General features: G+C 40.5%; 1 protein-coding gene across 1 annotated transcript in view; it reads left to right on the top strand.

The window, feature by feature from the left end:
* The first annotated feature begins 1,010 nt into the window (after positions 1 to 1,010).
* dpyda.1 (dihydropyrimidine dehydrogenase a, tandem duplicate 1) overlaps positions 1,011 to 12,059 on the top strand; it is a 200,903-nt gene continuing 189,854 nt past the window's right edge. Inside the window, exon 1 of the mRNA XM_024000164.2 lies at positions 1,011 to 1,646. Coding sequence (XP_023855932.1) covers positions 1,608 to 1,646 — 39 coding nt within the window. The 5' untranslated portion in view covers positions 1,011 to 1,607. The remainder of the gene's footprint in view (positions 1,647 to 12,059) is intronic.

The following is a 12,059-nucleotide window of genomic DNA, read 5'->3' as shown; positions in this document are numbered from 1 at the left end:
AATGTATTGTAATGTCTTTCAAATTGTATAACTGCCTTCATTTAGCTGGACCCCAGTAAGAGTAGCTGCTGCCTTGGAAGCAGCTGATGGGGTCCATAATAAATACAAATATCTGTCCTATTCAGTTGCCTACTCTCTCACTTCTCCGACAACTGGAGCTGCAGTCCTTTCACCCCCTTCTATGGCTACAAATGTATGGGGCTTGTGCTTTTAATTTACAATGATACATACATCAAGTAAGCTAGCTAATAGGAAGTTATATCTAGCTAATGATATTTGATTCACTTAGCTATAGAGTAAAGTTATCTAGCAAGCATCTTATACACAGTGGCCTACTAAGTGTAGGTAGCTAGTTAATGTATTTACATGAATAGGTTCTCCCACTGCCTCAGTTTTTTGGGGTTCTTAGAAAAATTTAATAATCTGCTTTTAGCTTGTATTTCGGCCAATTGTGAATAAAAGAGTGCAAGGGTAAGGGGTGAAAAGAACTGTGGCTTGACTAGAACAGTGGTGATAAGTGACCAATGCTAGGGTGATGGTTGAAGAGGAGGTGTTGACTTTGACTAGTCTCTAGTGTGTTGATATTTGATTAAGGGAGGCTTGAAGAGGAAGAGTGACACTAGACTTGTGCAGGATTGAGACACGACAAGGGGAGGGGACGTCTGAGAAGGAGGAATGAGAGAGTTCCTAATATGTATTCCGTACCCCAACTTCCGCACGCTGCACGAGGTGGAACTTCGAACGTAGGCAAAAACTGCTTCTCCCAAAAAATCCCCGAACACACTTCAGGTGACGTCATGGTGACGTTGGCTTATGGTTCAAAACACTTGGAACTCGGAAATCTCCGACTTCAGTACATTCAAGACATCCAACTCGGAATTCAAACTCGGGCCTCTTTCTAAAGGTCGACTTTCTGACCTGAAGATCACTGAAGTCATGATTTCCAAGTTCCCGGTTGTCTTGAACACAACATAGCTAAACTCACGTCGTCGTCTCGCGACGAACTGCACATGTGCAGGCAGTCAAATCAAAGTCAGATATTAAAACGTGTCAGTTTTTCCACTTTCACGGGGTTCGCGTAATAACATGTTCAACTACTTAAGACATTGGCTCGAATCTAAGTTGTGCCTTTAGATTTCTAGAAAACTAATAACCAAGGAAGATTGTTAACTTCTCAAAAAAACGGCCTAGTCAATTTGGTCTGTTTCGCAAGCTTAGAAACCAGTAAAAACTCCGTGTTCCATGTTCCGCTTCTGAACTTTCGATTCCTCAATTCCGTATGGTCCTAAACGAAGCAAGAATAACAACAACCAGTCAGTATCATTTCGAAACTAACGTTATCCATATCAAGCTTAGGCTATAAATCGCCAAAAGAAACGCCAATGACTTGGTAACAAATAATTTAGAAAATATAGAATTAAGACAGATACTAGTCAGGTAGGAGATTCCTAGATAACGTTAGCTGCGCTCGGTTGGTCTGCTCCAAACTATTGTGGCGATTGTAAATATTGCATCAAGAAATCAAACAGGTCACTGATAGCATACAACATAGTTTGCGTTTCGCACGTCCATTTTTATTTTGACAACTCACATTTCTTCGAAAGGCAATGTCTAGAATGCTGAGCAAGGATCTCCCGGATATCGAGGTATAAGGCTACTGTAAATGCATTGTTATTCTGCTCTATCAAATACTGCTGTATCAGAAACGTTAATTCGCATTTTTGTTGCTGTGTCACTGTTATCACATGTTGCATGTATTCGATATCGAAATAAGTGTCATTATTGACAGTATAAATTACATTATTGTCATGTATTTATAATTCAGGTGCTTTACCAATACAAAGAGCTTGTTTTGGTGTGTTTGTATGAGGAATAGATCTTTGTTTCCCACTAAAACAGTTGTTGAAAAAAATCTGTTTTATCACAGCAACTACCCCATCATACTTGCAAGACAGTTAAAAATAATGCTAAGTTAACGTTGAATAATGGTTTATTGATATTTTGTTGTGGCAGAGATTTTCAGATGTTTTTTCACTGTGGACAAAAGGGATGCCTTGAAGTTATTGGGGCAAAGTTTATCCTGTGGGTGTTGGTTTGTTTGTTTTGAGTTAGAGTGTATGTAGTTTGTTGTTGTGATGTGTTTTGGAAATAATACAATAGAATGGAATATAATAAAATGGGATATAATATTCAAATAGACCTTATTGTTTTGCAAAGCAAACAAATGGCATATCATCTGTTGCTTTCTTGAGTCAAACCCAGGCAATGGATGTCTATTGCTGTATTGTTGGCTTTATGCTGCACCTGGTATTGAATCAAAACTAAATTATTTATCATGTTTCCATTATACATGCCCATTTTTCTTCCATTATGAAATCCATCACTACTGTTTATGGAATTACTTAAATCAATTAAATGATAAACTTTATTATAAATGCAACAACCACAAACACGCTTGCAAATACGAGGAAGGGATCAGTCTAGGAAATCCTATTTTACCAGGAGTATTTCTTATTCATTATGGACTGAATGTAAAGTCTATTGCGATTAATACCATCCACAAGTGTTCTGTTCCGCTAACTAACACACCATAGAGATCATGTGGACATCACATGGTCATTTCACTGTTCACTTCTGCTGCCTGTTCCAGTGGAATGTGCAGGCTATAGGCAAGGGTCAACTTATCACTTCCTGAGACATTGGAGGAAACTTGCTGTTGTCTAATCCGTTGCTGTGTGTGTTGGGACTTGTGCATGCTTCTCTACAAGTGTAAACAAACATTACTTTGCAGCATGCAGTACATAAGAATGTTTGTGAATGACCTATGCTCCCCAAAGAGCAATTCATTTAAGTAAGTCATGGAGTACTCACATGTTTAAGCATAATAATTGTAGTGTCTACAATTTGACCAAAAGGACAATAAAGGGTATGTTGATGATTGAGAAATCTAATCTAACTACTTGGCTAGTAGATAATTGAAAATGTGTTAACCGTTAGCAAAGAAAATGCATCTGAGGTGCAAAGGTTTTATCCCTGAGTGAACTCGGATGCATGTTTTGCTCTTGAGACTGAGAGCCAATAAGTCAATGGGGTTTCCTGCTGAGGAAGGAGAGGCCCCCAAGAGGTGGTGGTTATCCTGGAACACTAAACACTGTACATTTCTTGGAAGAAGGGTTTTAAGTTTCACATTGCAACTGGCTCTGTCTTTCCACATGTTCTTTTTCCCAGGCTAGTGAGAGATGGGTGTGTTAGTTCATTGTCTTCTTGTTGTATGAAATTGATCTATCAATGACTTTGTGGTTTCAATAGCCTCCACATCTATTAAACTGGTTAATTGTTCTTAGAGACAAAGTTAAGTAAAAATGTGGGTCTGGTTTAGCCATGACTTGTAAGGTTAATGTTTTCCCTTTGGTCAACACCCACTGTTCCCGAGGGTGGAATAAGTTGAGGAATCCTGAGTAGGATAGATAACTGAAGCTATTCCATAGGCAGTTGTTAAGCAGAATATCAGGGTTGCTGTTGCAGTTCTATATTTATTTCCATGAATCCACTTGGAGTAGTCTACTATAAGATGTCATCCTTTGTATCTTTGGGTATTATGGGGCGGCAGGTAGCCTAGTGGTTAGAGCGTTGGGCCAGTAACTGAAAGGTTGCTAGATCGAATCCCCGAGCTGACAAGGTAAAAATCTGTTGTTCTGCCCCTGAACAAGGCAGTTAACCCACAGTTCTTAGGCCGTCATTGTAAATAAGAATTTGTTCTTCACTGACTTGCCTAGTTAAATAAATAAAAAAATATTCTAATGAGCTCTGCCCCCAAAACAGGAGCAAATTTGGTTGGACCGAACCAAATCTGTACCAATCGTAGATGTCTATGTTTCACAAGTTTGTACAGTACAGTAGAGTACAGCACAGCAAAGTACTGTTGCTAATCAGGACCTTAATTGGTTCCTCTCCCTGCCTGACTGCCTCGAACCTTCGTGGGCGTGGAAGTCTGTGTGTGTAATAGGACTGTTCCTTCTCACTTCGTATGACCTGACCTCGGGACGAATTCCTCACCCCTCTCTAACTTGTCAGGGCCTCCATCTTTAGGAGCCATGATATTTACAGTAACAATAACATGTTTAACAGAATGTAAACTTTCTGCACTCCCCCTTGTCTCACTCAGTAACTTTCCATACATAGTTCTCATCCACCCTCCATTGACTCCAACACTCCTTATACATGTAAAGTAATCAATAGGTTCTGGTATGGTAACATGAATACGTATATTTCAAGCTAGAATTCAACAGTACAGTAAAGAAAAGTATAGTAGAATAATGTAAAATCGCCAACCCTAGCCTCTGTGAAGTGAATAGCAAAGCATCTTTCCCTAGAGCCAGTTCAATTTTGACATTATAGTGTTGTTTACCTAAAAATATCTGATATTATTTAGCTTTTTAGCACACTTTAGTCGCTTGGATCTAGCTGGGTTAAAAAGCCTTGGTTCAACGCTGGACTGAGGGAATCTAATGGAACCTTTTATGAAGGCAGTAGCCACAGTGGAGTGCAGTAAGTCAAACCCTTCATTAGCATCTTTATTCAGGGACTAATGGCAACAGTGACGTGACCTTCTTCCTGCCTGTGCACTTAAAACCATCACTAAACTACTCCTGCCTGCCATTGGAAATGGCTTTTTAAATCTCATTATAATTGCCATCTCTGGTGCAATTAAATACTAAAAAAAATTCTCCTGCAAGCCATCCCGTCCTCCTGTCAGATGTCTTATTTTAATATCCACGGACGGGACCCAGGCACTCATATCAGTTAAATGTGTAGCATGTCTTTTGTGTGTGCATGTAAATGATTAAAACCTTTCTGGATTTCTATTAGAGTTGATATAAAGAACCCAGAGAGTGTGTTCCTGTATGGCTCAGTCGGTAGTAGATTAACACGGGTAATCGGGATCCCGAGAGTTTCCCGGGAACACTCTTTGTTTACATTTCCCCAAATAATAAAATGACCCAGGAAATAAATGTAAAAATGCCAGAATGTTGCACTAATGCAATTCCACAAAATACTCAACATGCGCAGCAGCAGATTAGCAAAACATTTAATGGCACATTATCCAAATAGGTTGTCGCGTGGAAGCTTTTAGCCTACCGTATTTACTTCACACAAAGTCGCCATAAATTAAAAGCACACACATAATTGATACTGCTGGACTGTACAACCGACTCGAATGCAGTTAAGAAACCCTACAGGAAACCCCTACAGTATAGCCTACAAAAGAACATGTGCCTCTTTGAGCTGTCATTGTGACTCTTCAGAAACTCCCAAATTGAATAGGCCTATGCACAATTCACTACATATGCATCCCTGTCGCATACATGACGTCTGTTAACAATTCAGACAGGCATGAGTGAAAATTCTATCTTCTCCTGTCACACTGAAACCCAACATCCTGACTCCTGTCTTTCATGAAAATTCCTAACTTCATTCTGTAATCCATAGGCTGCATTATCAAAGCACGTCTCTTGCTTATTTATGCACTGTCTGGTATTGCTGCCCATTTGAGAGCTTCGGTAGAGAATGTGATCAACAAACAGTATGAGAGTAGATATGGATATTTCTAAAACTGAGTTGGTCCCGGTTTAGATATTTAAACTATTCCCACTGTTCATTTCCCGTTATCCATGAGCTGATCTGCTATCTGTATAATCATCAACTCCATTTAGCCAAGTATAGGAGATTTTCTGTCATTTGTTGAAGGAGGTTATCTAGCAAGCTTAGCAACTTTGGTCAATTTACTTTTTTGTTTGACTGCTGTTACAAAGTTTGTGTGCTATACTCATTTTATGTGATGTCGGCGCTCCTGTCTGGCCACACTAGTCGCCGCTCAACTCCATTGTAAATTGTGAAGTTGATTTTAGTCGGTTATGTCGAGATCGCTACTGCTGAAATGCGCTGAATTAACTTAGGAACATGATAACGCTCTGAATTCATGAATGGCCTGTCTCCCAATTCACAACATTGTCATTGGCAGTCACAGATAGAGTAACTATCATTACTAAATATCAGTTTAATTTGCACWAAAATCTTTACATTGTGGCGCAGCCAAGCCGACATGGTGGCCCAGCACCTCTCTTATTTGGGGAGAACCCTGGCATAGTGACCATATCTTGGTTTTGAATAGCTTTAAATAGGATTTTTTTTGTGCTATTTCTTGGGACTCTCGGGATAATTATGAATTATTCCCGGTACTGAAACTTGCTAGATTTTTGTGAAAATCGGAATCCATAGTCTGTAGAGCATGGCGCTTGCACGGCCAGGGATGTAGGTTAGATTCCCGGGGCCACCCATACGTAAAATGTATGCACGCATGACTGTAAGTCTCTTTGGATAAAAGCATCTCAAAATGGCATTTACAGTACATGTAATATTATTATTATAGAAATATGTATGAATCTTATGGTAACAGAGCAGACCCTATGTCTTTCCATAACCTAGTTGTCTGGGAACACTGACTTGCAAATGATGGGTCCAGGCTAGCTATGAAGTGTTATTGAAATGATTTAGGCTGCCTTGGAAGATCCTCGTATTAGCTGGGTTTTTGTCTGAGTGCTGTGGTGGCTTATGAGTTGCTTACATGGTGTAGGAAATGGACATCTACATTATTTATTGTTTTACATTTAATCCATGGCATTCTCAAGGGCCAATTGGGGCCAACAAAGATAATCGTCTCAGATCTTTAAAAATGCTATATGAGGATGTGTATTGTAAAACTATTATTGAATGAGGCAGTTTCAGTCCCAGTCAAATAAGCATATTGTGGTGAGATAAACAGCTAGAGGGAATTTATGTAAGGCATTTGCGGTGATAATCTTCAACATCTTGCTGAGTGTACTAGGTACGTGGAGGCACTGGTATCATTTCAAACATACACACCCAGACAAGCACATCTCAGAAGTGACACCCAAACCGGTGGACCGGTAATTGCACTCCTGGCCAGGTTTGCTCAGATTGCGCTTTTAATCAATCAACAAAGCAGAGATGATCCTTGGGCTTGTCAGAGAGAGAGAGAGAAAAGAGAGGCAGAGAGAGAGAGGGGGGGGGGGGGCTTGAGAACAGCCAGCCGAGACTGTGTCCTCTCCTTTTCCTCCACTGCACAATTTACTGCCACCTCTGTACCCTAGGGGAGGAGAGCAGTCTCACCTGATCACATGTGACCCCTCTGTCTGCTGCAATCTCCGTCCGCAAACTCAATCCCCTCTGTGTAGTTCATACCCTAGCCCCCCCCCCCCCAGACACCAGGCAAGGCAGGGCTGGCTTGGCTTGGCTTGGCTTGGCTTGGCTTGGCTTGCTTACACACCCAGATAGCATGTGGCATATTGAACTTTTTTTTCTTTCCTTCTCTCCTCATTACCCCTCCCTCCCTCTGCTTCCATCCTTTCCTCAGAGAGCCTCAGATAAGACCTGAGACTAGACTCACTCGGTCATCAAGCCCTGATTTCTTTTACACTTCATTTACCTTCTGCTTCTGTGCTAATTGTTTTCCGAGCCTCAACATGGCCAGGGACACTTTTCAAAGGCCATGTAATGAGCCTTTGGCACATAGTGCCCATTACCAAAATTAAAGCCTGTTACCGTAGCGAGCGCATGGTTTGTTTCAGGCGTCCACAGTATTCCCCTGTCTGTTTGTCTGTCTCTGTCTGTCTCACTCCCTCTTTCTCTCTCTCGCTCTTTCACACATACGCACAGACACACACATGCAAACACACATGCAAACACACGTACAAACACACAAAACTCACACATAAAACACACTAACAACAATCACACAGTAAATGGCAGGAGCCTTTACCAGGGGATGCCTATGCTTTATGAACTACTGTCGTTGGTTGCCTGGTTCATTTAACTTGGTGCTGCAATGCCGGGAAGTGAGTGCAACTGATCTGTACTCTGGGACTAGCTTCTTTCACTGTAGCTGGCTCAGTCTGTAGGGGCTAGCAGATGGCCTGTGATAGTCTATTTCATCTCTTTTGATTCAGTGTCTTTTAAGTCTGGGAAGAGAATACATGTTGAGTTTGGTTGGAAAGACTGTTACTCTGATGTCAAGAGAGAATGTAAATTCACTATGTACAGTTGAAGTCGGAAGTTTTCATACACCTTAGTCAAATGCATTTAAACTCAGTTTTCACAATTCCTGACATTTAATCCTAGTAAAAATTCCCTGTCTTAGGTCAGTTAGGATCACCACTTTATTTTAAGAATGTGAAATGTCAGAATAATAGAGAGAATTATTTATTTCAGCTTTTATTTCTTTCATCACATTCCCAGTGGGTCAGAAGTTTACATACACTCAATTAGTATGTGGTAGCATTGCATTTAAATTGTTTAACTTGGGTCAAACGTTTCGGGTAGCCTTCCACAAGCTTCCCACATTAAGTTGGTTGAATTGAGGTCAGGGCTTTGTGACGATCCTCTCCAATATCTTGACTTTGTTGTTCTTAAGCCATTTTGCCACAACTTTGGAAGTATGCTTGGGGTCATTGTCCATTTGGAAGACCCATTTGCGACCAAGCTTTAACTTCCTGACTGATGTCTTGAGATGTTGCTTCAATATCTCCACATAATTTTTCCTTCTCATGATGCCATCTATTTTGTGAAGTGCACCAGTCCCTCCTGCAGCAAAGCACCCCCACAACATGATGCTGACACCCCCTATGCTTCACGGTTGAGATGGTGTTCTTCGGCTTGCAAGCTTCCTCCTTTTTCCTCCAAACATAACAATGGTCATTATTGCCAAACAGTTCTATTTTTGTTTCATCAGACCAGAGTACATTTCTCCAAAATGTACGGTCTTTGTCCCCATGTGCAGTTGCAAACTGTAGTCTGGCTTTTTTATGGCGGTTTTGGAGATGTGGCTTCTTCCTTGCTGAGCGGCCTTTCAGGTTATGTCGATATAGTACTCGTTTTACTGTGGATGTAGATACTCTTTCTCCAGCATCTTCACATGGTCCTTTTGCTGTTGTTCTGGGATTGATTTGCACTTTTCGCACCAAAGTACGTTCATCTCTAGGAGACAGAACGTGTCTCCTTTCTGAGCGTTATGACGGCTGTGTTGTCCCAGGGTGTTTATACTTGCGTGCTATTGTTTGCACAGTTGAACGTGGTACCTTCAGGCGTTTGGAAATTGCTCCCAAGGATGAACCAGACTTGTTTGTGTCTACAATTCTTATATCTTTTGATTTTTCCCATGATGTCAAGCAAAGAGGCACTGAGTTTGAAGGTAGGCCTTGAAATACATCCACAGGTATACCTCCAATTGACTCAAATGATGTCAATTAGCCTATCATAAGCTTCTAAAGCCATGACATAATTTTCTGGAGTTTTCCAAGCTGTTTAAAGACACAGTCAACTTGGTGTATGTAAACATCTGACCCACTGGAATTGTGATACAGTGAATTATAAGTGAAATAATCTGTCTGTGAACAATTGTTGGAAAAATGACTTGTGTCATGCATAAAGTAGATGTCCTAACCGCCTTGCCAAAACTATAGTTTGTTAACAAGAAATTTGTGGAGTGGTTGAAAACGAGTTTAAATTACTCCAACCTAAGTGTATGTAAACTTCCAACTTCAACTGTATCTACCTCAATTACCTCAAGTGAGTGAGTGGATAAAGTTAAAGCGATCTTAACATTTTCGCATGCTAGAGCGAAAACCCAACAGCAGTAGACTGGTCCCAGATCAGTTTGTGCTATCTTATCAACTGCAATGTTTGTGCCGAACAGCTCAAACAGATTTTGGAACAGGCTACACCAGCAGACTTAACTTAAAGGAGAGACACGACACAACCATGTTGGCTGGAAATAGAAACGGTTGGTGTCCTTGGTGTTCTTCTCTGTTGGGTGACATGAATACATGCATGACTTAGTGAGTGGACATTATGGCACCACACCACCACTGCTCTTATGTCTCCACACAGACTGGCCAGGCTGTGCTGTGTGGAAGGTCACACTGGGATCCTACTGCTTTATCTCTGTCTCAAGGAGAAAGCTTTATGTCTTTAACCCCAAGTCTACAGCAAGCAGCTTGTCACCTACTTACATTATGGGAATGGTATGGATAATCTGTATGTGGATGTTTTGTGTTGAAACTGTATTGAAATGGCGTGCTGTGTTGTGACCAGGTCGTCAGTGCAAAGGAACGAGAGTTCATGTGTAAGATGGTACATTTTAGATAGGATAGGACTGTTTGCCCTGCAATACAGACAGTACACAACCATAGCTGAATAGATTCATATTTCTGTTGAACGTGCCATTTTTTTTATTGCACTGTTTCTCCTCATAAAGGAGAACAAATTATATCCTTGGCCTATATTTAATATTGCTGACCCAAAGGCTGTTGCTCTATCTCTCTAACGGCAGATCAATATGTGGAAATTCCTTTATTGATTCCAGCAGAAGAGTAAGGATTACAAGCTAGCTAGTTACCTTGGAGGTTCCTCGGACAACCTGATGCTGTAACTTGTCACTTTGATCTTAAAAGTGAGTCTCGGCGCACATTTATTTTTWAAATTTATTTTTCAGTGGCAGCCACGATTTATCAGCATTTCTCTGTTTCTCTCGTCTATCATCCTTGAAATCCAACTTCTCCCACATGGTGACCTCTGACATCACCTACTAAGGAAATTACCTCAAACAGCATTTTTGGCAATTTAAATGCAACTACAAAACATTATTTAAAAAAGCAATTTATTAATATGGTTTTTGAACACTATAATTTGTTTACAAGCCTGATAGCCGTACTTTTAGTTTATGGTTGACAGCTTGTTGGCCGTTAGCCAATCGGGTGTTTTTCAACTTTTTCGAAGCACGTGAATGCATCCAACTGGTATTTATGAATTCACAACTGGTAAATTCCCACCTTCTACTTAGAGTTCAAGGATGATAGACCAGTTTCCCACCAGTAATTACCAGTTGAAACGCCATTCAGATTTTATATAGATTTTTCCTAGTCGTATGTGTTAAAAATAGAGAGTGATAGATATCATCTTCATACCTGTATATATCCCYTTATGGCGTCTGTGAGTACACTGGCATCTCCATTTTGAAGTAGTCCATTCTATTCTTCTATTACTTCTATGAGTTGGCAAACAAACTGAAAGCGTGTATACTGCCATCTAGAGTGTGTTGTTTGAACATGTATAATGCCAAGTATGGCAATTTACTGCCACCTACAGTTATGGAATGTGTGCTTACGAGTATATTCATTGGCACCACTCTATGGTGGTAAATTCCCACTTCCCTCTTGGTTACGAACACAGCATTATTAGCGGAGCAGTTGTGCCTGCCCTTTTCTTTCCTAATCAATAGTTGCTTCATTTTGTGCAATAAATTACTTTGACCTTCATGTTGTTGCTATAACAGACCTCCTAGGACTTGTCATGCAAGACGTACGCCCATGCTGGAGCTCCTGGGTATGCAAAGCTGTGTGTGTGTGTGAACCCTATTAATTCTATTAGTATCAACTCTGTTGTTTAATTCAGAAAGTAGGCTTCACCTCCGAGTTACATCTGGAGGCATTAGCTAGCTAGCGCTACCTCAGTAGCTTACCATGTTTTTGTGACCAACTCAACATTCTTTACTCCAATCTCAGCTGACTCCTTCTTGCCAAGGCTACTCTGTCTCTCTCTCTTCTTCTAGGTTCAAAACTATATGGCTGTAGTCCGGTGAGTCATTGTCAAAAGAAACAAACTCGCACACAGCCGTCTGGTGCAGTCAAGTGGCTCAGCATTCCAAAAGTTTTCACCTGTTTCTACATCAAGCTAGGACAATGTTCTATTTCATGTTTTTATGGCCCACGTTCAGCTCAGCAGTATATATAATCAATTACATCTCCAATTTACAATGCCATACCCTGACTGGCAATGTACAAACAATACTTAAAAAAAGATATACAATATAATTATAGAGATAAACTCAAAATACCAACATGTGAGAAATACTGTACTTTATTAATGTTTCAATGGAACCCACCAAAATCATTTATTGATTTAATAAAAAATCTATGTCCTCC

This window comes from Salvelinus sp. IW2-2015, linkage group LG14 (genome assembly GCF_002910315.2).
Source record: "Salvelinus sp. IW2-2015 linkage group LG14, ASM291031v2, whole genome shotgun sequence".
NCBI lineage: Eukaryota > Metazoa > Chordata > Actinopteri > Salmoniformes > Salmonidae > Salvelinus > Salvelinus sp. IW2-2015.
This window is presented reverse-complemented; position numbering and strand designations above follow the sequence as displayed.